The sequence below is a fragment of the Plectropomus leopardus genome, chromosome 12 (genome assembly GCF_026936395.1).
Source record: "Plectropomus leopardus strain MGB_pleo_1.0 chromosome 12, ASM2693639v1, whole genome shotgun sequence".
NCBI classification, from domain to species: domain Eukaryota; kingdom Metazoa; phylum Chordata; class Actinopteri; order Perciformes; family Serranidae; genus Plectropomus; species Plectropomus leopardus.
The window spans coordinates 16,581,031-16,607,009 of record NC_142187.1 but is presented as its reverse complement, the minus strand read 5'-3'; the positions used below and the strand labels follow the sequence as shown (position 1 = coordinate 16,607,009).

Sequence of the window (25,979 nt, the reverse complement as noted above, 5' to 3'; positions counted from 1 at the left end):
ATGTTGTGTTGTAAAATCTCAAAATAATTGGTAACATCCTTTTCTTGTTGAAAAAAAGTTAATAAATTCCTTTTCTGAAACTTGTCATAGCGGGAATCGAAGCAGTGGAATCTCACATGCAAATTAAAGAAACTTAAAATCGCTGGGAAAATCCTCCAGAAATGGCAGATATTTCCCACTTCTTTTAGGAAACCAAAAACATACTTTTATGATGAAATAATATGTTCATTGTCTTCCATGTGTTCCACTCTAAAAACGTTTGTTTTTTCAACATTTGACGTAGATCTAAACTTTTTCATTGTACACAAAAGTCTTGTTTAATGATACAATAAACATTTAGGGAAAATATAATTGTCCTTCTTTCTGGTTATAAGAAAACTGGTCTGAAACTGGATTCCAAGTGTCATTAAGATTTAAAAAGTAATAAACTCACATTGTTTTAAGCTGCAAGAACCCTGAAAAATACCAACAATCTGTGAGAAAGACAAGACTAAAGTTATTCGATAATTAACATGTTAATATTGTGGAGTAGAAAGCCTAACTTTTTCTCTATACATATTAAATACTAATTGTCTCCTAATAATTATCAACCATTGCATCTTTGATACAAGACCATAGGAGAACTACTGAATTACCTCACTTTGGGTCAAATGTGCAGTATAAGTCTCCTGTTACAGTAGCATGCTGAAGGCAGTTGTTTGGTGTCTCTGTGACAGGATTGTCTGTCCCAGCTCTACATGTATACACACCCCTGTATGATTCACAGTGACAGAGCTGAGAGAGTAGCTGCCTGCAGCCCCGTGCTGACTGCTGGTACTGTAGCTGCTGTTCACAATAATGTCTGCTGTTACCGTTCCCCTGAGCCTCACTGTACAGAACAGTTCAGTACAGGAGAGGAGGAGAACATCCGGGCTGTGTTACAGTGAGTGGATTTGTAACCTCAAACACCAAAGTTATTTAGCCAACTTTCAAGCACCTTGAAGAGCATATACTCAACATGACAGTGGGGGATTTTGCTGCAGCAGGTTGAAATATGGAGTATAAACAATGATGCTAATGGAAAGCAATAAGCAAGTAAAGCTTATTTATATAGCACCTTTCACAGACACTAATCACAAACTGCTTTGCAGTCAAATAAATTAAATATTTTCAGATAAAATCAAATAAATGAAGCAAAGACAAGATGCCAGATAAAATATACCAGGGGGAACAGACATAAGACACAAATTGAAATTTATACCACTTAAGATACCACATCATGCCACCTAAATGCCTATACGAAACAATTGTTTTTAGTTGCTTTCTAAGAGTCCACAGACCTCAAGCTTATTTGGAGACTATTCCAAAGCTTAGGGGCTTCCAACTGGAAAGCTTGATCTCAGAGTCTTAAATCATGTCCGTGGTGCACTTAATAAACTCTGATGATATGAGGGTTCAAAAGTTCCATGATACAATGTGGAGCCCAGCCGTGTTTCTTTATAAGTGAGCACCAGAATTTCAAAAAGAATTCCAAAATTAACAGGAAGCCAGTGCAGAATGTCAAAATAATTGTTATATGTGACCGTTTTTTTTTAAGCACCTAGCAGCGGCATTTTGTATAATTTGTAAGTCCAAATGTTTAAAAATGTGGTGAAATTAATGCATGTACTACCATCTCTTTTTGATTTCTTACACATGAATTAAAACTACAATATAATAATTGTTTCTTGCCTGTTTTTAGAATGTTGTATTGCATTGTTATTTTGCTTCAGTCAATCTACTGTTCACCTTTATTTTTGTCACTTTCAACAAAAAACATAAAATCATGTTTATGAACTTAATTTTTTTTTAGCCTCCTTTAAGTCTCTTTTTATTCAATAACATTACCAATCATTCTGTTTTTGCCTAAAGTAAACATTTTTCATGTAAAAGGGAGATATTTTTATTTATGTTTTATTTTATATTTGTGCTTGAGTATTATGAACCAGTATCAATAATGCTGTCCACGAGATCCTCTTCAAAGTGAAATACTTTAGCCAAGAGAAAAACACAATCTTGTGTTCTATTAAAACTAGGAAAAATCTACCCACAAAACATGTAAATGTGTATTTTCAAAAGAGGCTTTTACATGTTTGTCGTTGACTGATACAGTATAGAGTATTAAAACAGGCTATGATACATAAAATTCTGGTGTATCACGGTGACCTGACCTGACTCGGTCACCCTCCCCTTAACTGTGTCAAAGTATTTAAGCCTTAGCTGACCTAAAAGACACACTGGAAGTGATTTAAGTGGGCTAGACCCTTAAGATTTGGGTGAAAATGGCACACTTTATGAGAAGTGGTGAAATTTGCACCGCAGTGCAGAGCTGGCCATTTTCCACGGGAAAATCTGGTGCTGTGTATGAAAAAATAGTGCACTCTTCAGAAGATGTCAGGGTTGACTGAATTTGTGATGGAGCTGACCCCACAGACTGCAGTGCACACACAGACCGTCCCAGTGTGTGGCTTTGCACCAGAGGTTCCATTTAGCATGAAAGCATGGATTTCACTCTCTCTCACTCCGTGGCAGCTGCAGAACATTTCAGGTCAAGCACGCGTTACATCTGTCAGACTTGTACATCAAATGCAATTCATAAATCTGGCAGGAAGTGTCAGAATATCTGCAGTTGTTCCAGGTTTTTCAAGTTTATACTATAGTTTTTGAGTATTGCAGAATAACTTTTTTGTGTACCTCTTCCCACAAGATATCTAGTGTTGGTGTAGTCATACAAAAAAAAATCCAGAGATGTGATTATGAGCATTTCCTGCATGGTAATTTTTTTCTGTCTTTAGTTAGAAGTTTCAGGTATACCTGGGAAAGTCAGGGAATTTCACAAACTTGTTTACCAGGCCTGGGAGAGTTTTGGAAAAGTCATAGAATTTTGTTGTGTATAATATATAACTTCTGTGGATAACCTTCCACTAATGTGACATAGTGGCAAATTTATTTTCCGTAGCTGTTGATGTAACATAGCTCTAAGATGCGCTGATGTGTGACATTTTGTTTACCATCACATACATTTCTTAATTTTCTCCCCTCTTGTGTCTCACCCTGCATGTTTGTCAGCTAGCTTGAGTTGTGTTTTAGTGGAGTTTGAGTTCATGTGGTGTCATGAATTCCAAAGTTTCCACAGCCATCCTGCACGATTAAGTTTAAACTGTACTGCATTTTTGAAATAGAGCAATGTTTATGTCATACATTGTGAAGGATAATGGAAATTCTGTTTATAGTAGCAAAATAAATAATACATTTATTTCCTTTTTTTTTATAAGTTAGAGAAACATTTTGAAAATGTGTCCTTGGAAATGTGTGGGAACCCTTTAAAAAATGTGTGGGAACCCCTTAAAAAAGGCTTTAGTCATCTGTATTAGGCAGTTTAACTTTCCCAATCTCAATATATTGATAAAAAACTTCATTAGACATCAGAAAAATGGTGAAAACACAAAGTCTGTATGATTCAGTTACAATTCTCTCCTTAGTGAATTAGTGTCAGACTTGTTTTGCATGCTTCTTTTCTTACCTTTTTTGTAAACTTAGGGAAAAATAACCTCTAAATTCTTCATAGCTTGCCATCCATTGGGGTCTTGTAAGCTTTATCTGAAGTAGATTCACAGATGTTATTTTCAGCAAACTGTGTGTGCTATTCCCCTGAAAACATTAATAATACATGTTGTTGTCTCTTTTACCCTGCAAAGGCTCGGTAAAAACAGGTTTAAACCCAAAAGCACAACTCTGAGAGCAGGCCAGTAAAATATAAAAGTTCAAGTTCACTTGAGGTTGAAAGCAGGCGAAAGTCAAAACCAGGCAGGTAGAGGAGACGAGTCAAATTTATCTAATAGAGGATCGGGCTGGAGAGCACAAGTCCAAAAGGCAGCCAGAGGAAATGGCTTGGACACTCAGGCAGCAGCACAGCAGACGATCTGGCGAGAAACTTAATGGACGTGGGCCGGTATATATGCTACTGGGCTAATGGGGAAGTGGGAGCAGGTGGGTGGAAGAGGTCAGGTGAGGAGAATGACAGGAACACAGAGGGTACTGCAGAGCAGATGGGAGTGGCAGGATCTGAAAGGACAGGAAAGTTAGTGTACAGCAAAGGGAACAAGCCCCCAGGATGTGCGCCAGGCTCTGATGCAAATTTTACACAGTGGCCAAAAGTGGAAGTACACTGTCCAGGTCCGTCAAGTGATGCTATGGGGCTCTGAAAGACATTCCCCCATTGACTTACATTGGGAAAGGTGAATAATTTTTTGTGAGCATCAAAACCCCCACGAAATGACACATTTCACCATCTAGTTTTAAGTCATCCAGTTCATTAACATTTGGACTACATTTTTTTAGACCGCAAGTGAAGCTAGTGAAGCGCAAACCGGAAGTCAGTCGCTCCCCTGGCGGAAGTTACCAGTTGGGCACACTTAGCCGCACTTTGCCGCCGTAAGCCTCTATTGCACATCCCTCAAACTGCCAGTAGATCCAGGTATTTTATGTCCACAAAAAGAGCTTTTTTTGCTTCATGTGGCAATGAGTAGCTCTCATAGGAATGAACGGGGTCCCACCTCCATGGCTGCATTGATACTTTCTTTAATACACCCATGAGAGGGAAAAGCAGGCAAGGAAATGTGAGACTAGGAGTTGGCTGACATTGTGACATAGCCAGTCTGTTTCTATCCAACTGACCTTTTTACCCCACTCCTCCTTTCCCCCTATCACCTCTGTCCTCAACCCACTCATATCTCTCCTCTTCTCTCTCACTCTCCCATTAGGTGGTGAAGTAGGGACTCCGAGGTTCACCCAGTATTTCCGTGGCAGCCTGTCAGGTCTTACAATCCGACCGGGCCGCATTGAAACCCAGAAGGTTATTTCCTGTTTGCAAGCCTGCAAAGAAGGCCTTGATATTAACTCCCTTGAAAGCCTCGCTAAGGACATCAAGGTACGTGGAAAAATGAAGGCGAGGTTTCCAATTCATAACACACACACACACTCCACACTCAGCCTTTGGTGGCTAGTATAGTATCTCCTAACCACCACAGCAGTAGTATAGAAGAGATAAGACACTATATCAAGCAGTGCATGCTGATGTTTTTCATCCTGAAGGAAGCCTAGCATTTTCTATGTTTCTGCATTTTAAAGGGACAGCCCAAATCAAACATATTAACCCCCTTACCTGTTATGCTATGTATCAATCTAGATTTTTTTGGTGTGACAAAAATATACTTGGAAAAACTAAAGATTAGTATCGCTTTCCCGGTTACTGAAGATAAATTGCAGGCCTTGTTGTGAGCAGTTTCATGAAGGAACTATTTTCTGTCTACCGAACAACACCTGAAAACCGTATCACTGTGCAAAAGGAAGCATGCTTGTACTCATGGACAAGAGGCTTGTGCTTGTGACAGTGTGATGTATTTTTTAGCACCACAAGCCGAGTGTCATCTAGTTCCATTATACTGGAGAAAAGGCAGACATCTCTTCGGCCGATATCGCTAACACTTTGCAACTCACAGCAAAACAATCAATAAATAGCATAACTAATAAAAAGCACTACAGGTATAAAAAAAATGTATGTTTGAATTTGGAGTGAACTGTTTAACAGACAGCCTTAGATGAAGAATCCTTAGAGAAAGAAAGTCTAAAATATTTTATATACCAGTACAAGCCAATGCATAAATAATGTCACTGAGCTCCAACATAAACACGTGTTTGAATCTGAATCTCTGGAAGTTTCTTTGAGGACCAACAGTGTCTGTTTCTGTGTCCAGTTCCATTTTAATCCTGCCCAGTCTGTGCTGGTGGTGGAGGGAGAGGATCTGGACAGTATCAACACAGCCATGACCAAGGTCTCCTACATTAACTCTCGCCAGTTCCCTACGCCAGGCCTCCGACGGCTACACATCACCACCTCAGTACAGTAAGTGCACATATACTTTCATTTTAACTTACACTTCAACATCTATAGTAGCTTTGCATGCACTAAGTATCACATGTTCAAATTCCCTGCAGTTTACTTTTACGCCAACACTTTAGCTCGCTGCTCGCTGTCCACATTTGTGTTTGTCGGTACACCTAAAGACATCATTGTGAGCAGAATCCAACATGTCTACTTTCATAGGGCAAAAAGATAGATTGTCACACAGCACTTTGTCCAAGTTATAGAGCATTTACATGCTGTCACCAAAACAACCACCACGCCCATTGCATTGTTTTGCAGGACACATTGCACTACAAAAGAAATGTGTTCAAAAGCGTCCAGGACACCTCAGCAATTGGTTTGAGTGATCGGATCACAGTGCATCTTGGTGGTCATATATATACTTGTATTTAATGCTGTCCATTTGTGATCATCATCCCACATGCATGTTTATACCAGGTGTACAAGCTCACTGTGAAGTGCAGATCTAATTCTTCATATCGTGTGTGTGTGTGTGTTTGGATTTGGATTTTTCCACTTAATGACACACATCTTGGTCATGACCACTAAGGAAGCACATTTTGCAGGCATTGTATTTGAAGGCGCTATCTGGTTGCTGAATAAAGTTTGAGGTCTAAAACTGCCCCTGGAACACTGATGTGAAATGATGCATACATAATGTATAACACAAGTTTGTCAACTTAAGTCCCACAAGATAAAAACAGCCAGAGGAGTTGTGGTTAAAGCTTCAGATAAAGGCTCTGTCAGATGTGTTGTGTCTGTCTTTGACTTTAAGCGACAGAAGTCCCAGTGCGATGGCAAAGGATGGATCATTAGTGTAAAAAACTATTATAACACTAAACAGACCAGCTGGCCATTAAGGACATCAAGCCTTCGGGTGAACAGAGAGACCATCTTGCTGGCGTCTACTTGTCTTTGCTTTTTTTTCTTCCTATCTTGTGTCTGTCTTTCTTTCATTTTCTGTCTGTTTTTCGTCTGTGTGTCTTTCTGTGATTCCATCTCTGGATTTAATTTGATTTGAATTGACTTTGTCTTCTCCCAAGGACAGTGATGTCAGTTGGTCTGTTTGTCCAATATTTGTCCAAAGCACATTATCTTGACAACTGATAGCCACATTGTTATGAAATCACATTACAAACACTTTGGTACACAACATTATATCATGAAAATGTCTGGCTTTCATTGACCATTACAGGGTATTCAAAGGATCAATCTTTTTGATGGCCCCCCTTACGTTTTCTTTTATACCATCATTAAGCTGAAATCTCCTCTCACACACAGGGATAGATTAAAGGTATAGTCAGTAGCATTGTTCCTCGGGAGTTTGCAAATGCAACTTTCAAATTTGGCCTCTCCTCCTGAATGCATCGCCAACAGAAGTTGCTAGAACACACCCACCCAGCCGGCAGATATCAAACAGCCTGAAAGTATGCATGCAAGATACAGCATTGCATTAACAGTTACAAACATAATGCACCAATTTACACAACTACAGCTGACACCGAGTCTCCGACAATCAGCTTACAACTTGGTATCAGCTGTAGTTGTGTAAATTTGTGCATTTATGTTTGAAATTGTCTCAGACGATCAGCTCACAATGTCAGCTTGGGAATGCTACTGTAAACGTTCAATTTCGATCAAATTAGCGATTCAAATGAATAATTCAAAGCTCAAACTCTGCACCATCTGAATTGTCAAGTCCACTTATAGCCTACTTACACTGCTTGTATTGAGATTGCAAGCTACCTGGGAATATTCCATTTTTGTAATGGAAATATCAATGATATAACGTTAGCAATCTAGCACAAGCTATCCGCCGGGGTGTTTGGCACTTACCTGTCCAACAGAAACTCCACACTGTTCTTCACTCCAAGCCGCTCCTTAAGTGCTCGAAAGCTGGTGAATGCCAACCCAAGGCTCACCCTTGTTTTGCAACGAGCTTTATCCACTTGGCGTTTCGCCTCACTTTGGTTAAAAATTCTCTCCTTAGCCGCTGTGTCCGCCATGTTTGCCAGTCTAAACGGCGAATTTTATCCACTCTGAACCTCACCTGTGCGCTGCCATTGGGTGAGGTGAACACACCCACTCCCCGAGAATACCAAAACATTAAAAGACAGGCACGAGGGCTGAGTCTGCAGACACAGTCACCACCACACGTGAACAGGTGCCCATACGTGATGATTGAGCAGGATCACTTTTGTATAGGTCTCTTTTTTTTTTTAAGGAAAAGGTTACTGACTATATCTTAAATAACTAAATGAGCTGACCAAGCACAGATCCAGGGGCCCAAAGTGTCAGGGGCCCCCATGGCCTTCATGTGAAAAATCTCACTCAAATTAACACATACTGACCAGGAAGAGGCTCAAAATGACTACAAAAAGATGCAGAGGGATTTAAAGAGACACAGTAACCACAAAAAGCTACCTCAAAGAAACTCAAAACAACAATCAAGACACAAAATGACCAAGAAAGACACAAAATGACTACAAAGAGACACAAAATTATCAAAAAGATACAACATGACTAGAAAGAGACACAAAATTACCACAGAGAAACACAAAATGACCACATTTAGACACAAAATTACCTCAATAAGAGACACATAACAATCACAAGGAGACACAAAAGGACTACAAAGAGACACAAAATATATGCAAAATCACCTCTAGGAGACACAAATTGCCTCAAGGGGGCACATAATGACCTCAATAACTTAACTGGAAAGGGACACAAAACTAAAACAAGGAGACACAAAATTACTAACAAGGGCTGCAAAGTGACCAAATAAGACACAAAAATGCCTCCAAGAGTGACAAAGCCATAAAAAGATGCATAAAAACTACAAAGACACACAAAACCAGACAAAGTCTGTCTTGTTCCTATGTAGGAGAGGTGGTGGAGTGTTTTGCATTTATGTGCCCGTAGGCCCATTGTCTCATAATCTGCCCATGCATACAGGAGGTATGAAAATGTAATAAACGGGTGATATTGACTTCTGCTTGCATAATCAGATTTATTTTCTCATTGCAAAATCACAAACACATGATAAAACCATATGCATGTACTGTATATACTGTAAACTGTTAATCATAAAACAACACAGTACCTCGGGTACCTTTAACAAGACAAAAATACTTTACTTTGGCATAGCTGCATCACAATGACTGTATCATGCTTGACTTCATCTGTGTGTGTGTGTGTGTGTGTGTGTGTGTGTGTGTGTGTGTGTGTGTGTGTGTGTGTGTGTGTGTGTGTGTGTGTGTATGTGCTCTCATTGGTAAAGTATTTGTTCATCCTCAAGCAACTTGCTGCTTTTGTGTGCCAGTTTGTGTGTGAGCGTTTAGTTGTATGCTGCATGTGTGTACGGCTGCACTTACTCACGTGTCTGTTCCTGTCTCCACACCCATCCAGTGCCTGTTCATTTGTTGAGCAGCGAATGCAGACAGGTCAAATCAGCTTAGACGTGCGCTGGTCGATAAAGTGAGGGGAGCTCGGGGAGCAGCAACACAGGCTGTCTAACTCTGAACAACACTTCACAGCTCCCCTTGAGATAAAGACAGATAGATCCGCCTTTACACTCAGCAGATATGTTGAATCTGCCGTCTGTGACTGAGGCAAAAACGATAATCTGTCGTCCCATTACATATTGTTGATATTTTTAAAACTCTTTCTGAAGGTGTTGTGTTGTTTGAAAGCTGTGTCTCTTCTTGTGTCACAAGTCCTGCTGAACAGCAGGAGGAGTTCAATAATAATTGCCTCCTCAGTGTTGACAGGGTCAGTTGATTTAGCATTTCAAAACAAGTCTGGCTGGATCCAGGACCTGAAAAGCTGACATCCATCTTTGTCTATTGTCTATGTCTACGCTTATTTTCAAATGAATTAATTTTCCTTTTGGAGATGTATTTCTGTATGGGTGAAAGCAGAGGTCAGGGCTAATTGCACTCAACTTAAATGTGATGTTTCCCTTTATTTCAACATTTTATTTTTGTAACAGTGTAACTTTTTGAATTGCTAGACCGCTGTGGAAGGGATGCTTCAGTTTAAACAGGAATTTTCAGACTCCTATTATGTTATTGACGTTAAACACAGTTTCAGACTGCAATATTGAAACAGCACATGCCACTTAAACTTTTTTTTGAGAGAGAGAGAGATTTGGCCATACTATATACATATTATGCATACATTCTACGGAATAAAGGAAATCAAAGAAAGTACCAAATAACTTCAGGGTCCGTGAAGTAGCCCTCCCTTCAGCAAGTAAATTTAAATTTTCTGTCCATAACAAAAAACACGACAATCACTTTTTAGGCAGACTTGGAAAATGAAGATGTCAGTATAGAGAATAACTAGTCCATCCCCGGAGAGCCGTGCACTGCAACTACATGCAGACTTCAGGGGATGTTTGCGCCACAACCTTGTGCAGACCACAGACCTATATATTGGTGTAGATTTTGCCAAAAATGCAAATAAACAGGCAAAAAAAATTGCTTTGTGACAACATAGGTTTTAACCACTGTGAAAGAATGAAAAAATAGCGCTATATTTCTGTCATTTAAGCTGCAATTCCACCTTCAGCCATAATTTGGGTTGCAATGGCAGAATGGTGCTGTTCATGTTTTCACTCATTGAGTCTATGGGCAGAAGAAAAAGAGTCAGCCTTATTTATGAAGTATTTTAATACAAAATGGTTCGGGGGCAATGGGTGAATGAGACAGAGGGCTTCGTCAGTCTCTACTTTTGGTAATTCTCAGTGACCATATGCAGTTTCTAATTGATTGGGCAACCAATAGAGGAGAAAAATGGATGCAGGCAGTCAAACAGATAAATGCATAGAGTTTTCCTTATATTTTAGTAGGATTCTTTAGTGGCTGGGGTTCTTATGTGATTTTTTTCAGCATTGAAAACAAGTAGGTGGTAGTCACAATACATTGACATTATGTAACTAAATCCCTCAAATTTGCATGTATTTGTGTTTTAATGTGGAAAACTTGAATTTAAAGTCAGCCTTCACTTAGATGAATCAAAGGGATAACTCAACGAGCTTCAGTTGTCTTTACTTGTTGATGCCACTTGACATGTGTCGCTCATTCAAACACTGGTCCAGACCAATGCACCCTTCAAGCCAGCGGCACTCCCTGATGGCAGTGGTCCACCAGCAAGACAATACACCATGCCACTCCACAAAAACTGTTCAGGAATGGTCTGTGGAACGTGAAAAAGAACTCAAAAGAACTCAAAGGCATTGACCTGGCCTCCAAATTCCCCATATCCCAAACTGATTGAGCATCTGTGGGATGTGCAAGTACCTCACCTCACAGCCCAGAGGACTCAATGAATCCGCCATCAACACCTTACTGACAGACACCAGAGGACACCCTCAGAGGTCTAGGGTCAATGTCTTAACAAGTTAGAAGTCTCGTCCTTGATCAGACTTGGCTCTGATCTGTTGAGGCATGGACACAGGACCTCTGGGGTACCAGCACAACCAACATACTTTATGGGATTAGGATCTGGAGATGCCTTTAGCTCTTTGTCACATTTCTTGGGCCATTTTTGAGCATTTTTTGCAGTGTGACATGGTGTATTGTCTTGCTGGGAGGCCAATGCTATTGGGGATTGCCATTTCCATAAGATTGTGTACTTGGTCTGTAACGGTATTTGGGTGAGTGGTGCGTGTCAGGTGGCATTCACATGAATGCCAGGGCTTAAGGTTTCACAGCAGGACATTGTATTATAATAAGATCAGTGTTATTCACTTTACCCGTCAGTGGTTTTAATGTTGAAGATCTCGGTACAGCAAGGACACACGGACACTGAATATACTGAAAACTTAAAGTAACATTACATTCGCTCAGCTTTATGCAGTCCCACATTACATAGAATCAGGCCACCAAGGAGAAGGCAAACAATGTTGTGTAACTCTGGTCCGGACTATTTACCATGGGAGTCTGGAACATCAAGGTCTTCATCCTGTCTTAACCTCCAGACACCCAGAGCCTCCTCACATAAAGCATGCCAGGCGTGAAGGACTCTGAGGCCTTTCAAAATACCAATGACAATGCACCAATCACACATTCCTTTGTGTCTCATACATACAATTTTTGCAGAGAAACAAAATAAAAACATACAAGTGCAGCTAAAACAATAAGTCAATTGTTGGAAAATTGACTGGCAACTATTTTGGTAATTATTTAAGTCATTTTTCATGCAAAAACATTTCATGGTTCCAGCTTCTCAAATATGAAAATGTGAAAACATTTTGAATGCAGTACATTTACTAGAAACAGAGTATTAGTACAGTGTGGTATTAGTACTTTTATTTAGGGAAAGAATCTAAATTCTTCCTCCACCCCTGATTATTTGTACAAAAATGCCAAGAAGCCAACATGATTAAGATTGTCATTTTCCCTCACAGTCCAAAAAGAATATTTTTATGGATTTGGACCAAGTGGACTGAGTACATTAAACCAGACTTAATCTGCCTGGATAGACTAATTGGATGAGAATGTGGTATATTTTATGTCATCGAATGGCTTTCTCTTTAATCATTTTTTTCCTTATTGTATGTCAATATCCAAGGTGAAAGTTTTCGATGTGCAACTTTAAATAACAAAGCTGATGTTGTAAGATAAGTCTACAAGAGCCAGGCTGAAAAATGGTGATCAAATGAACTATAATTTTTTTGTGTTTCGTTTAAGTGTGTGCAAAGCTATTTGATTCTACCTGCAGTGATACTAATACTATGTAAAATGAAAGATGTGAAATGAATGCTTTTCCAAAATCAGAAAAAAAAGGAAAAGCTGACATGATACCAATAGTTGAATCAAGACAAAAAAGCAGTGAGGTAGTAGCGCTGGTGCTGTTCTGCCTTGTAACCTCTCTCCTCTCCCCTGTCTGTGTGTGTCAGGTGTTTCGGCGAGGACACGTGTCTCTCCATCCCAGACATCAAGTCAGTAGTTATGGTGCTGCCACCCAGTGAACCGAGAATCACCATTACAGGATCTAATCGGCTCGTCAGGCCTGCCAGTGACCTGCGGGGCCCGCTTGGTGTGGCACCCTTCAAAGAGCTTCATATCACCAGCACAGTAATGAAGGGAGACGGCCTTGGAGGATGTGAGTGGAGAGACTGTCTGCATTGTGAAAATGCTCTCATGTCAAAGCTGCCTTGAAGTTATGTTTCGGTTAATGTTACAAGAAATGTAGTTAATGTGGAATTTTATTCCGAGTGAAAAGGTTTTTTACAAGCTATTTTGGTAACACTTTCTAAGACCACATCATGCATTATTAGGGCATTCATAATGCTTTATGGCTACACACATAAACAGACATAATGCTTACTGCTGCACTTAATCAACAGTCGTAAAACATTATACATGTGACTTATATGAATGAATTATAAGTGTCAAGTGTCTTATGGATGCCCTTTACTAGTTATAAACGAGAGGTTGACTGATAGGGCTTATAATGCGTTATAAACACCTAAATTTACTTATATACACATCAACAGCCAACTGTAGGAAGGACTCCTAGTATGCTGTAACAGTCCATGCAGCATCATGTGTTATTTTAAGTGTGTGTTAAAAAAAATGAGGTACATACAGTATTAAAGCATTTATAATTTATGCTTCATCATAATGTTTCAGTGTTGATGTTAAATAAAGTGTAATGCGTTTTCATGCATTTATAAGAATCTGTGCTGCATCATAAGTGATTAACACCTACCATAAACTAGAATACTTGGAAAATACATTTAAAAGACTGAAGTCTGACATCCTCTCAAATCTTAAGAGAGTTTTTAGCCACAGAATCCAATTTTGCAAAGCCTGGGATCCTTAAGGGTTGCTAGTTGCAAGATTGTTGGCTTCAGAAAGGAACAAAAAAAGTGGACAAAAACTGTTGCACCCCATATGTGCACTGAATATTTATCATTTTAAATCTATTTGGACACATAACTAATTTCCTGTCATTTCATGTGCATGTATACAGCCCGCAGACCAGGTGTGATGGAGGTGATGCATAACCTAGACTACTGCGACGTGCTCGTAATTGGCGAGGAACTGAATCCCGAGAGAGAGAGCCTGGAGATTCATCACAGTGTCTTGTTAGGAAAACACCTGGATGCCACAAACTCCACCTCTGGAATATCTGTATATGGTAGGCGGGGCTAACGCTGTGTTAAGAGGAATGATTTGTAGCACTAATGCTCTGTGGTGGGAGGACGTCTGTAAAGCACCATCTTTGCAGCTTCAAATTGTAAAGAATACCCCTAAAATGGCTTGCCCTTTATACAGAAATGAGATGAACATTCACTCTTTATAGAGTGAGACAGCTGTAAAGGTCCCTAAAATCTCCTGTCATATCATATTACAGTTATAAACTGATGCACAGCGCTACATGACATATTTTAGTATAACATGTTTTTCCTGCAAGGTGTGGACTCCATGGCCCACTATGAGCAAGCGCTGCGACAGGTGCGCTACAGGAACTGGCGACCTGCCACCGTCAGCGAGCGAAGGTTCAGACTCACCTGCTCTGAACTTAACGGACGTTACACCAGCAATGAGTTCAACTTGGAGGTCAGTTTGATGTCTTAAAATCTCCTTATTTGAACTTTTTCACTCTTGTCTTCCCTTCATGCTATGGACTGTTTATCTAGTCCCTGCCATCTGTCATTTATCTGTTTCTTTTCTCCATTTGCTTTTATCTTGGCTTCAATCTTTCTCCTGCTCACTTAGTTTCTTTCACGCCACATTGTCTTACATCATCTTTTTTATTTTCTTGTTTTTGTTGTTGTACTTTCTTTTTCCTGAGGATAATGCTCTCTGTCCCGCCTCTGTAGGTCAGTGTTCTTCACCACTCAGCACCCGTGGAACATGTCAATCATATGGCTGCCCAACCTCAGTACATGAGACCCGTCCATCACCCACTCATGATACACACTCTCAACTCACACATGTCAGGTAAGCCATAAATGTCATTAAAATATATTCTTTGGTGAAAATTTCCTGCAGAAGATTTTTTAACTGGTTATTCATGTGCTTATCCTATTCCAGCTGTCAGCTAAAATCTTTATTCCCCAAACCAAACACCAGATACCACCAACCCGAAGCAGCTGTTTCTGTTAATCAGATTATTTGGAAATGAAAACAAAGCTAAACATTAGCAGCTATCCTGACAGCCCATGCATGCAAACCTCTGTTAGATTTCCTTTCTGCATGTTCAGTTAGGGCCTACTGTTCTGCTCTTACTTCCACTTCCACACTGCAATGCATGATTATATTGCAGCATCTATTCGTGCACCTTCTTTTCCTTTTCTTTTTATGGTAAGATGATTAAACTGAAGATACTCAGCTGTGAAGCACATTGTCTAACTGAAGTGGTGCATCTCCATATCTCAACATTAAACTTTAGAGTATAATGTTGTAAGTGAAAAGAATGAAGGTCAAAACAACAAAAATAAGACGAGTAAAGAGAGGAGTTTCTATTTATAGTACAATATGTAACATTTCCACATTAGAAGTCCAGTGTGGAGGATGTAGGGAGATATATTGGCAGAAATGGAATATGATATAATAAGTATGTTTTCTTTAGTGAATAGTAAACTGAAAAAAGGACACTGGCTATTTGTGTTTTCGTGTTGGCCACTGTAGTTATTTGCCCATCTGTGACAAAAGCATCAGCAAAAACATTGATTTGGAATGTGAAATTACTTTGTTCAGCATTTTTAGCGGTTAAATCATCTGGTCCGTTTGTTTTGGAGAGGAGGACACCTCTGTGAATAACTTGGCTTCTGGTAAAAGCATCTTTTTTCATCTTTACTTATCAGAGAAAAAAGTTGAGCACATATTAACAGGTGCTGAGCTATAGGCCTGTCTCTGCCATGACGAACAACATCACAGTAATACTGATTTGTAAAAACCTGGATCAGAAATAATGTGAGCACTCTATAAGTTATCAGAGAAAACAGATGAACACTTTGAAGAAACATTGATTTGTAATGTAAAACTGCTTTGCTCAGTGTTTTTACTAGTGTTAATTACTGGGTTTGTTTGTTTTGGAGATTAGGAAACCTGTGCAAATTTTTCGGATCCTGAGGAAAAAAATGAACACTAAAATAATTCTAACCAAGAGAAGTTTACATTGAATCCTCACCTCTATTCTTTTGCATCTCTTCTCCAGGACCAGCACCTCCAGCAGCCACAGTAGTTATTGTGGTTTGTATCGCCGCCCTGGTGGTAATTGTGGTGATCGGCGTGTACAGGATCCACGCCACACATCAGGAGGGGTCCAGAGAAGATGAGGATGAGGTCAAAGACACAGAGGAAGACTGGGATAACTCTGCACTCACCATCACTGTCAACCCCATGGAGGTTGGATGACATTTTCCTTTCAGTTTTTAGGCATTAGAGGATCATCGAGATGATTTATCTTAGAAACGACTCTGTAACATTTGTTGCCGCTGTAAACTGGATTTATGATCTTTAGTGACCTTTACTAAATCATGCTTTGTTTTGTAGAACATAAGAGGAGCTCAGGAGCATGATGAGGAGGTAAAAGAAGAGGAACATGAAGAGGAGGAAGAAGAAGAGGAAGAGGAGCAGGTGGGAGGAATGACAAGTGCCGAGTCAGACAACAGCGACGGAGATGAGGAGGGCGGAGAAGAAGATGAGAAAGAAGAGGTGAAAGAGAGGAAGCAGAAGGGAAAACTAGAGTGGGACAGTTCCTCCCTAACATACTGACCACACAAATAAAAACACACACCTGCACATAAAAATACTCTTAACATGTTTGTCTCCTTCTATCAGACACACACACACACATGCAGACATTCCCTCACGCTCACTACATGTTTTTCACACACACACACACACACACACACACACACACACACACACACACACACACACACAAGCACACAGAAGCAAAATCTCTGATAAAATCATTTATAATCTGTTGCTGGAAAAAAAAACACTGAATCTTCCCACGCTGTCATTTTTAATGACACATCTCCCTCTGCTGGACAAAGTCAGAACTACAGAATCAGCTGCAGTCCCGCAGTGCTGATAAACATTGTCTGTATGTACATTATTATTCACATCACAGTCAATGAAGCAAAATATATGATGATGGATATCAAACGAGCACAGTCTTCTCATTACATGTGCAGAATTAGCTGATAAAATTGGATCAAACTCTTGAATATAGCGACACAAATTCTCTCCATTAACGCAAAGATAATGTCGGCTTTCATCCCAACTTTTAACATGTGCAATTACACGTGTCCTCAGATTACTTTTTGATTGTTTTAAACAGATTGTCTGCAAGATGCTGATCTGTGAGATGTATCCATACACATATTCATTAGTTAACATATCCATAAACATTTTTAAATAGAATTCCTTTGGCCTATATAGTAGGTATAACATAGCTGTGCTGTCACTCGGTGTATTTCCTCTTTTCTCATCTTTAACTGAAAACTCTTTGTCTGTGTGATCAGTGCTGAGTTTCTCTGAGTACATCACAGTGCTGTGGTTCTGTGGCCTGGACACTAAAGAGAAACAGCATCCTGGGTATGTTATCTCTCATAAACATTCCACATTTGTCCTGAATTTATAGAGGAAACAGACGTATTACCTGTTTGATATCTTTCACCTTTGGTTTCTTCAAAGTATTTCAAAGCTAAAATGATTATTTTGCCCTTTAGCTACTGAGCTGATGGGAAGAGTTGATTGTAGCTGAAGTACTCGTGGAACCAAAACAGCTGTTTGTTTGCATCTGTCTGTGTACCAAATCTATCCGTACTGTGGCCTATTGTAGCTCTTACTGTTTAGGGTTAGATCAGTTATCTTTCTTTTTTCGGCTGATGAACTTACACAGATACAGAGATGATGATTCTACTGATATCCGTCTTTCCGTTGTTTTTAATTCCATGGCAAAGGGAGCCCTCTATGCAATTATGGGCCCAGTCTAAAGGACCAGTACACAGAAACAGGGGCACTCCAGCAATTTACTGCTGACCTTCCAAAATGTTTGGGGGACTTAGGAGAGACAGATTTTTTAAAAAGACACAGTTGCAATAGAGGCAGAGACATCTTTCATTTAGTGCCTAGTTAAGGGTGAATTTCAAAAATACTGGATCCTACACTTCCCATAATGCACCTCAGAAGCATCGCTTCTTAGACCTGCCTGGCAAAAGCACAGGAGCTGCTTTCACAAAGATCGACTTTGACTGTGGCTTAGATCAAACTAACAATCAGACTTCAGATAAACGTCTAAATTCATCCTCTTTATAAAGTTCTTGATTATCTTAATCAAGACTAATCTGCTATGAATTCTGGGTAAATTCCATCCCTTTTTTGTTGCTGACTGAGCATCTTGTATCCGCGCACTGCAACAGAAAATGTTTGCCTTCTTTATTCATTAAAACCTGTATTTTAGACTCGGGATTTCAATTGAGGGAGACCCTCATTTTCAGCCTTGCAGAGCATGAAACAAGACAAAAACAATCATAAGCAAACCTAAAACAGTTAAAATAAACAGATAACCAATACACAAACCTTTTAAAATTAAAAATAAAATCTTACAAAACAGCAAACAATAATAACAATATATATTAGCTTAAAGTTAACAATACAGCATATTTAACATGCTATGGAGTACAGTCTTAGTTATAGTTTTTCCTGTGTTCAGTTCTGATTAGCAAACACTAGATTATGAAAGCTCAGAGTTAAATGGATATAAATTTTGGGTGGAAGCATCTGTATCATGTATATTCTCGAGAAAGTTATGTCATTATTGTTTTAATTCGTTTTTTGTCTTTCTTACCATGACTTTTGCATTTAGAGCAAAAATCAGCTTAAGGATATGACAATATTAATCATACAATTTAATAGCACTAACAAAATATATGCTTCCTGCTGTAGAAGCTCTGCTACACATTCATCCCCACTTTTTTATAAAATCATTAGATGGATTCCAAATTTCCTCATAACCACCTCATTTGTTTTTCAAAGTGTATGTTATACTCTATGTTGACATACTCCGTGCCACAGTCTTGATCCAAGCACCAATTGAAAATGCTTTTTTTTTTTCTTTCAATTAAAAGCTCATTCATTTTGCCTGCAAAAGCAAAATCAATAAATTCATATTCTTTTGTTCTCAGGTTGAGGTCTGGTAGATACAGATGTAATATCTTGGATTCTAGTTGAATATTAGCGGAAAAACATGATCATGATTTGACTGATCTCCTCTCCCCAGAATTTTATCACAATGTGTAACTGTCCCTTGAGCCTCATTATATTTAAACATGTTAGGTATACTGTATATATTCATTTGACATAAGTCTGCATCAACCAATTGTAGTTTTAAATTAGTGTAGGCTGGTTGTGTCTGAGCTTCTTCACAGGCTGTGTTCCTATTATATTTAGAAATGTCTTTTAAGTCCGCCCTCCGAGCTTCAGGTTTGGAAACTGAAGTCTCATTACAAGCAGATGCAAACCAGTTAATGAAATCGAACCATTACTGCTGCAGTTCTTAGTAAAGATTTATTTGAAGGATAAAAGTGGAAGAATAACCAATGTGTCATAGAGATTTCATCAAAAGTCATTAAAACCTCATTCTTCTAAATGTCAGATATTTCACTTTCTATGCTTACAGAGCTTTCTGGGGGAAAAAATCATGTGTGTAACAACACAAAAAGCTTTAGTAGTGTAAAATCCTCAAACAGCACAGACCTTCAGCGGAGCTGAGATGCTGAGATTTCATAACGTGACAGGGCTCAGTATTTCTGCTGACTCATCAGTCAGACTCAGGAGAGCTTCTCTGGGCAAAAAGAAATTGACTGACAGTCTTCTCACTGCTGCAGACCCTAAAAACTCTTTCCCTTCTCGTTACTCTCCCCACAGCGTTGTTAGCAAACCACACATTATGAGCCAGCTTCTCTTTTTTTCACACTGTGTATCTGATTTGCAGGTGTCACTGCCTGTTACCATGGAAACATAGTTCTGAGACCCAAGCTAGCCTGAGGATAGTGTGGCTAATTTTCAAGGTCGAAATAAGTCTTTCTTTATTTTTTTGAAACTGTCTATCTTGCATTACACTATAGTGTTGGCACAATACTGACATGTTTTTAACTTTGATTCAATACCTTGAAAAATGTTTAGGTTCTACAAGTTAAAATTTGTAAGATAAAAAAGATAAATATAACAAGGCTATAACAAGACAACAATGACTTTTCTTTTATTGGTTAGTAGCAGAGAACAGCAGAACAGGTGCAGTAAAAATTAACAATAAGACAAAGCGAGAACGCACAGCTTTTAGGGGTGGACTACACTTCAAAACATGGTTTTGGTCTGATACAAAATAAAACAATACTGAAACCCTTACCAACACTTTTTACTATTTAAAGTGGCTTACAAACTTTCATGAAGGGCAGAGCAGTGTGTCATGATTTATAAGATGAATAATCAATCTGTTGAAGTAACAGCCAACAACGCAAAACTACCATCTGAAAATGTAATATTAACCAAGATCCGATTTGACTTGTTTTTGAAATGTTTATTTTAGGACTCTATACTTGCATATTTCTCGCCTGAACCTCTCTAAAGTCTCTAGAGTCTGCTGGTGAGCTGCATGTGTGTAACGTGCATGCTGTTGCACACAACACCAAAAACAGCAGTGGAGAAGCAAAGAGTACATGCACCAGATGTCTTCAAAATAACAAAACATTGTTTGGACAGTTTTACTCTTGAAATACAATTAGTTATACTGTAAAGGAGATAAACTAACCCCCTTTTTTGGTATCTATTGATGCAAAAATCAACCCTCAAAACAAAAACATAATGCCGATATATTCAGAATCGATATGTATTGATAAATCAATATTTTTAGCAACTCTGTTAGATTCATCTGAGAGGAAAATTAAGACTGGCCAAAGACTATAGATCACCTTCCTAAAATGTCTTTATGAAACCAGCTCCAGGTCTTTTTGAACTCAATGCCTCTGGTGACTAATGCAGGATTTCTGTTCAAAGTTTGTCTCATGTCCGGGCAAAGATAACTCTGATTACATCACCAAGGTTATTTTCTCAGACTTACATCATATTTTAATTTAAGGAGTAGAGCTGCTTTTGATGAGTAAACTGAACTGAAGTCGTCAAATTGCTGGAGTGCCTCTTAACAGTCAGGTGAAGACCAAAAGAGCTAAATGCTGGAGAAAAGAGTGATTGTTTATCTCAGCAGTCTTAATAAGTTGCCACTCCTGCACAACTTCACCACAACTACAAGCAGAGGTGGAAACTTCATTGATATTAACTCCACCTTGTGCCATCGTTATTTCATATTAAGTCAACTTGCTCAGACAAATTTAAATCCCACAAATTTGTCGACATTTAAATTATCCTAAAGTAACTCCTTTGACATTCCCATTTCTACTCCGAGAAATCACCTCTCACCTGTTAATCATGTCCGAACAGTATCAGTGACACTATTACTCCCTCTGAGCTCTTTAGCTGATGCTGTTCGCCCGTCCCTCCCTCTGTTGGCCTTTACGCACCTGTGATTGTGATGTCATCATTGTGAAACAACTGCCTCGTCTCCCCCGTCCCCCCCTTTGTCATATTGTGCTTCTGAAGGATTAAAGAGAAAAAGATTCTTTTACATATAAAAACAAACCCTGTAAAAATGTTCAAGACAGTTATTTTATATATCCGTTTCTTTTTCTTTTTGTAAACAAAATGGTTGGGATTCCTCTCTCTTTAGTGGTCATCCCACTGCTTTCTGTATATTGACCAATAAAGACTTGTTTTAGACTCTACATAGCTCGCTTCTTCTTGTTTTTGCATCTGACGTGTGTGTGTGTGTGTGTGTGTGTGTGTGTGTGTGTGTGTGTGTGTCGGCAAACTGAGAGACTTACATAATTAATAAAAGCTGTCACTGTAAATGTTTGACAGCTGCCTGAATTCATCCCATGTTGCAGTAAGCTGACTGGGTGTTTCTTTTGTTTACATAACAAGCTCACATAGAAAGAAGGGGGTGATTAACGGGACTTAATGGCTGAGCCAAAAAAAAGGCAGAATATGAACAGTAATGAGTTTTTTACTACAATATACGAGGAATGCGTGCTCAAACATTATCGTGTCAGAGGTGTTGTACAATTGAACACCGGTTAATGCGGCTTTATCATAATTACATATTTAAAATTATGTTTCACAATTATTATGACTTTCAAGCATATTTTTTAGTCATTTCCTTGTTTTTTCTTTTTACTTTCTGTTTTTCTTTTTTCTTTTTCTTTCTTTGTCAGTGCTGTGGGGTTTCTAGGCAACCAGCAGAGACTCCAGGGGGTCACCGCTAACCCACAAATAATATCACACATTGTAGTTTTTAAACTAAAGATTCCAGAAACATGCCAATAGTAAGCTATTGAGGAGCTAGAAGTCAGATATTCTGACCTTTGGATCAAACGATGCCTCTTTTTTCTCTGTTTTCATATTTTATTTTTTGAATTTAAAGAAAATAAATTCCCTAGTTTGAACCTTTTATGTATAATATTTATTGGTGTTATGTAATTGATGTTTTTTTATTATATTATCAAGGAAAGATGTACAGTAAGAGTAATTTATTCTTCACAGAACAAACTAAACTGATAAAAGTAAATAAACAGGCGTAAATGCAAGTGAAAAAGGTTGCTGTCTAATTATACTTTTTTTTTTTTTAGTTTTTTTAGCCAAAATTTTGAGATATCAGTATTTATATTGAGTTTAGTGTCAGATCAACAATGATGAACACTAACCAAAAAAAGAGACGATGATGAAGATGACAGAGAGAGGCCCACAGTGAGGACCAACTGAAAAATATGTTTTTAAAATCTTCTCCAGTCCCGGCGTAGAAATCAGTGAATGTGGTGGTAAAAATACACACTGACACACATTTAATGATGTAACATTTTGCAACAGTGTGCTGAACGCGGCCACGAAGAAACCAATTTATAATCCACTCTGGGAGTCTGGATCATTTATCAGGGCGATGTGGCTGCTATGAGGTCTGACAAACAAAGAAATATGAATATAATATATTGTTTGTTTGTTTGAAAATGAGAACTTTAACAGGAGTCAATGAAAATGTTTGTAAACAAGCCCCGTTTTAAAATGTACGATCATCAGTGACAACTGGTCCTCAGTGGCAAAAAAACACACACAAATAGCAAACTGATTCTTTTATTGATATGTATAGCTTTCTAATTAGGATGAGATGATTGTAACACCAACTCATCTCTCTGTTTTTTTAGTACAGATATACAGCAGATCCAACAAGGTCCAACTCCGTTGTGGAGTTTTACTGATCTCTGCTGGTGGAAGGAAACATTAAGAGTAAACTGAGCCAAAAAATAATACATTCTGACACAACAACAAAAAAATAAGATAAGTGAAAGCAATTACTCTGCAGCCATGGAAGAAGTATTTAGAACTTTTACTTTAAAGGAGCACTTCACCAACAAAATGACAGTTTGTAAATCAATCATGCCATGCTACACTGAAAAAAAAAACAAGCCAAAAAACACTTAATTTTTCTCACATGCTCCCACAGAAAACACCCAACTCTTGCACTAAAAGTCATTTATCCAGCTGTATGCTCAGCCCTAAGCACATGTGTTTTAGCTTTTAAACCATGCTACTTAAAACTGAACTGAAAGGTGCTCTCTTCAAAGCCAGAATCCAACACTCACACTTAGGCAAAAATGCACATGCATGGGAAATACTAAGCACACAACTGCATAAATCAGACTTGGTTTAAACTGCATGGATTATGTGATGGGTTATACACAGATCTCTTAATATACGGGTCCTGTTTTGCTGTTGTTAAATTTGGTCCCAAATCAATCAATAAATCAATATGTTTACCATTTTCTGTGTTGGCATGTGAGAAAAACACTTTTTTCCCATGAATTAAAGGTAACACAGTCCGACTATTTGTTATACAAATGATCATTTTGTCTGTATTCCTTTAAATGAAAGAAGCAATACTACAGTGTAAAAATACTTACAAGTAAAAGTCCCGTGTTCAAACTCTTAACTTTAAGTACAATAGTATTCGCACTGAAATATACTTAAAGTAAAGTAAAAGTACTTATGATGCAGCATGAAACATGTCAGAATCATATATATTGTATTATTGGATTATAATTATTGATGTATTGATGTTTTCATCAGATAATTGTTTGAGATAGTAGGTGTAGCTAATTTTAATAATTTCTCTAATGCTGTGTAGTTTAATCTACAATAATGAATTCTAACATATGACCTTGTGTTTTTAGTATCAATAATCTAAATTTGCTAAAGCTGTCAAATAAAAGTAATGGAGTAAAAAATACAATATTTGCCTACAGTTTAGTGGAACAGAAGTATAAAACTGCATAAAATGGAAATACTCAAGTGAAGTACAAAAAACTCAAAATTGTACATAAGTACAGTACTTGAGTAAGTTTACTTAGTTAGCTACTTTCCAACACTAGCAAGTCTTTCACCATCTAATCTTGTTACAAGTTAGTTTGTGGAAGATGGCAGATCTTGCAATCAAAACAAATGTCGTTGTTTCACCTTTGAATTATACTTGATTTGTTGTTATCTTCCAGAGGATATACTACTTAATGCCTTTCATTTTTTACATAACTACATTTGTTTCACGTGCTGAAAGAAACAATATTTACTGGAATTGAATCTCAGAAATAAAAGTGTTCTGTTTGACACTTTAAGAAGTCAAAAAGCCTTGTGTTGTATAAACCTCAGTATATAGATTTTCATTCAATCCCTCTAAGCTTTTAATTGAGTCGGTCTATTGAACGTCCAGAGCTTGTGTAGATGAAGTGTTGCAGCTCTGCTTTCCGCTCACAGCAGTGCTGACGATTCATTTCTCCACCCAGCCAGCAGGTCCCTGAGGATGAAGAAATACAATCGCCTAATTAGTAGCTTAATGTGCCTTTTTAACTGATGAGCACCACATGTTCAATAACACTCTAATGGTTGCTGCAGAAAAATACAGAGTGCCTTAGACTGGCAAGAATACGATTAATTGCTATTGAGTTTGTTAAGCGTTTTAGTTTGCAATAAGCTTCAAAATACGCAGAGTGCAGTTTGTTTTTAGGTGGTAAGGCTTGTCTTGTGCTTCCCTTTCTTTCTTTTTTTGCACACAGATGCTTTTTCAGCAACTACCTTCCCATTCAAACAATTTCACTCAGAGATGTCTGTCCACTGAAGTTTTATTTTTCACCATAATCCTTTGCTACAATTGTGCCTGTTAAAGTGAAATCACTTCATTAAACCAGAGTTTAACTCAAGACTGAAATAGTAATCAACGGCAACACACATTTATTTCTGATATCTTGTATTTTATGAGTGTCCTGCAGAATTTTAATGGTTTTGGTCTAAGATATTTGTCAGATCTCCTGACCCAGTATGAACCCTGCAGACCTCTCAGGTCAACTGATACATTACTGTTTGTTTCCAGAACAAAAACTAAGCATGCTGAAGCTGCTTTTAGCCTCTACACTGCAGAAATGTGGAACAAAATGCTGCAAGAACTAAGAACTTAATGCTGGGGACTTCCAAATCAGGGGTAAAAACTGTTCATTGCTTTTACTTCATTTTCTTTTAAATCAGTTTTTACTTGTTTTATTGCTTTTTATTGCTGTATTTTTGGGAGGGGACAAATTGATGCAAACTGGGAGGCACTTTGGATATTTTTTTTGGCACTGAGAGTTTTTTATTTGACTTAGGGGCGGGACATTCAACTTTAAATGGTTGTATTTTGTATATATTTTAAATACGGCTGTACCAAACTGAATCGGATTTAGCTGTTATACATGAATATTCGATTAGTTGTGTTGTTTTGTTGTTGTTGTTTTTTTCATATAGAACGGGGCCCAGCTGGATGTTAATATAATAAACAGTGCTTTTAGCAGACAGTAGATATCAAACAGAAGTCAGAGACTGTGTCTTTTTTAGTTTTACGTGTGCTGTAAATTCACCACTTCCAGCAC

The 25,979-nt window shown here is 38.3% G+C and overlaps 1 protein-coding gene across 1 annotated transcript in view; it reads left to right on the top strand.

Moving 5' to 3' along the window:
* The window catches only part of clstn2a (calsyntenin 2a), a 203,972-nt gene extending 182,214 nt beyond the window's left edge, over positions 1 to 21,758 (top strand). Inside the window, exons 11-18 of the mRNA XM_088085388.1 lie at positions 4,782 to 4,948; positions 5,775 to 5,923; positions 12,852 to 13,057; positions 13,931 to 14,098; positions 14,375 to 14,520; positions 14,784 to 14,904; positions 16,124 to 16,314; positions 16,462 to 21,758. Of these exons, the coding sequence (XP_087941514.1) occupies positions 4,782 to 4,948; positions 5,775 to 5,923; positions 12,852 to 13,057; positions 13,931 to 14,098; positions 14,375 to 14,520; positions 14,784 to 14,904; positions 16,124 to 16,314; positions 16,462 to 16,683 (1,370 nt within the window). The 3' untranslated portion in view covers positions 16,684 to 21,758. The remainder of the gene's footprint in view (positions 1 to 4,781; positions 4,949 to 5,774; positions 5,924 to 12,851; positions 13,058 to 13,930; positions 14,099 to 14,374; positions 14,521 to 14,783; positions 14,905 to 16,123; positions 16,315 to 16,461) is intronic.
* Positions 21,759 to 25,979: the final 4,221 nt, after the last annotated feature.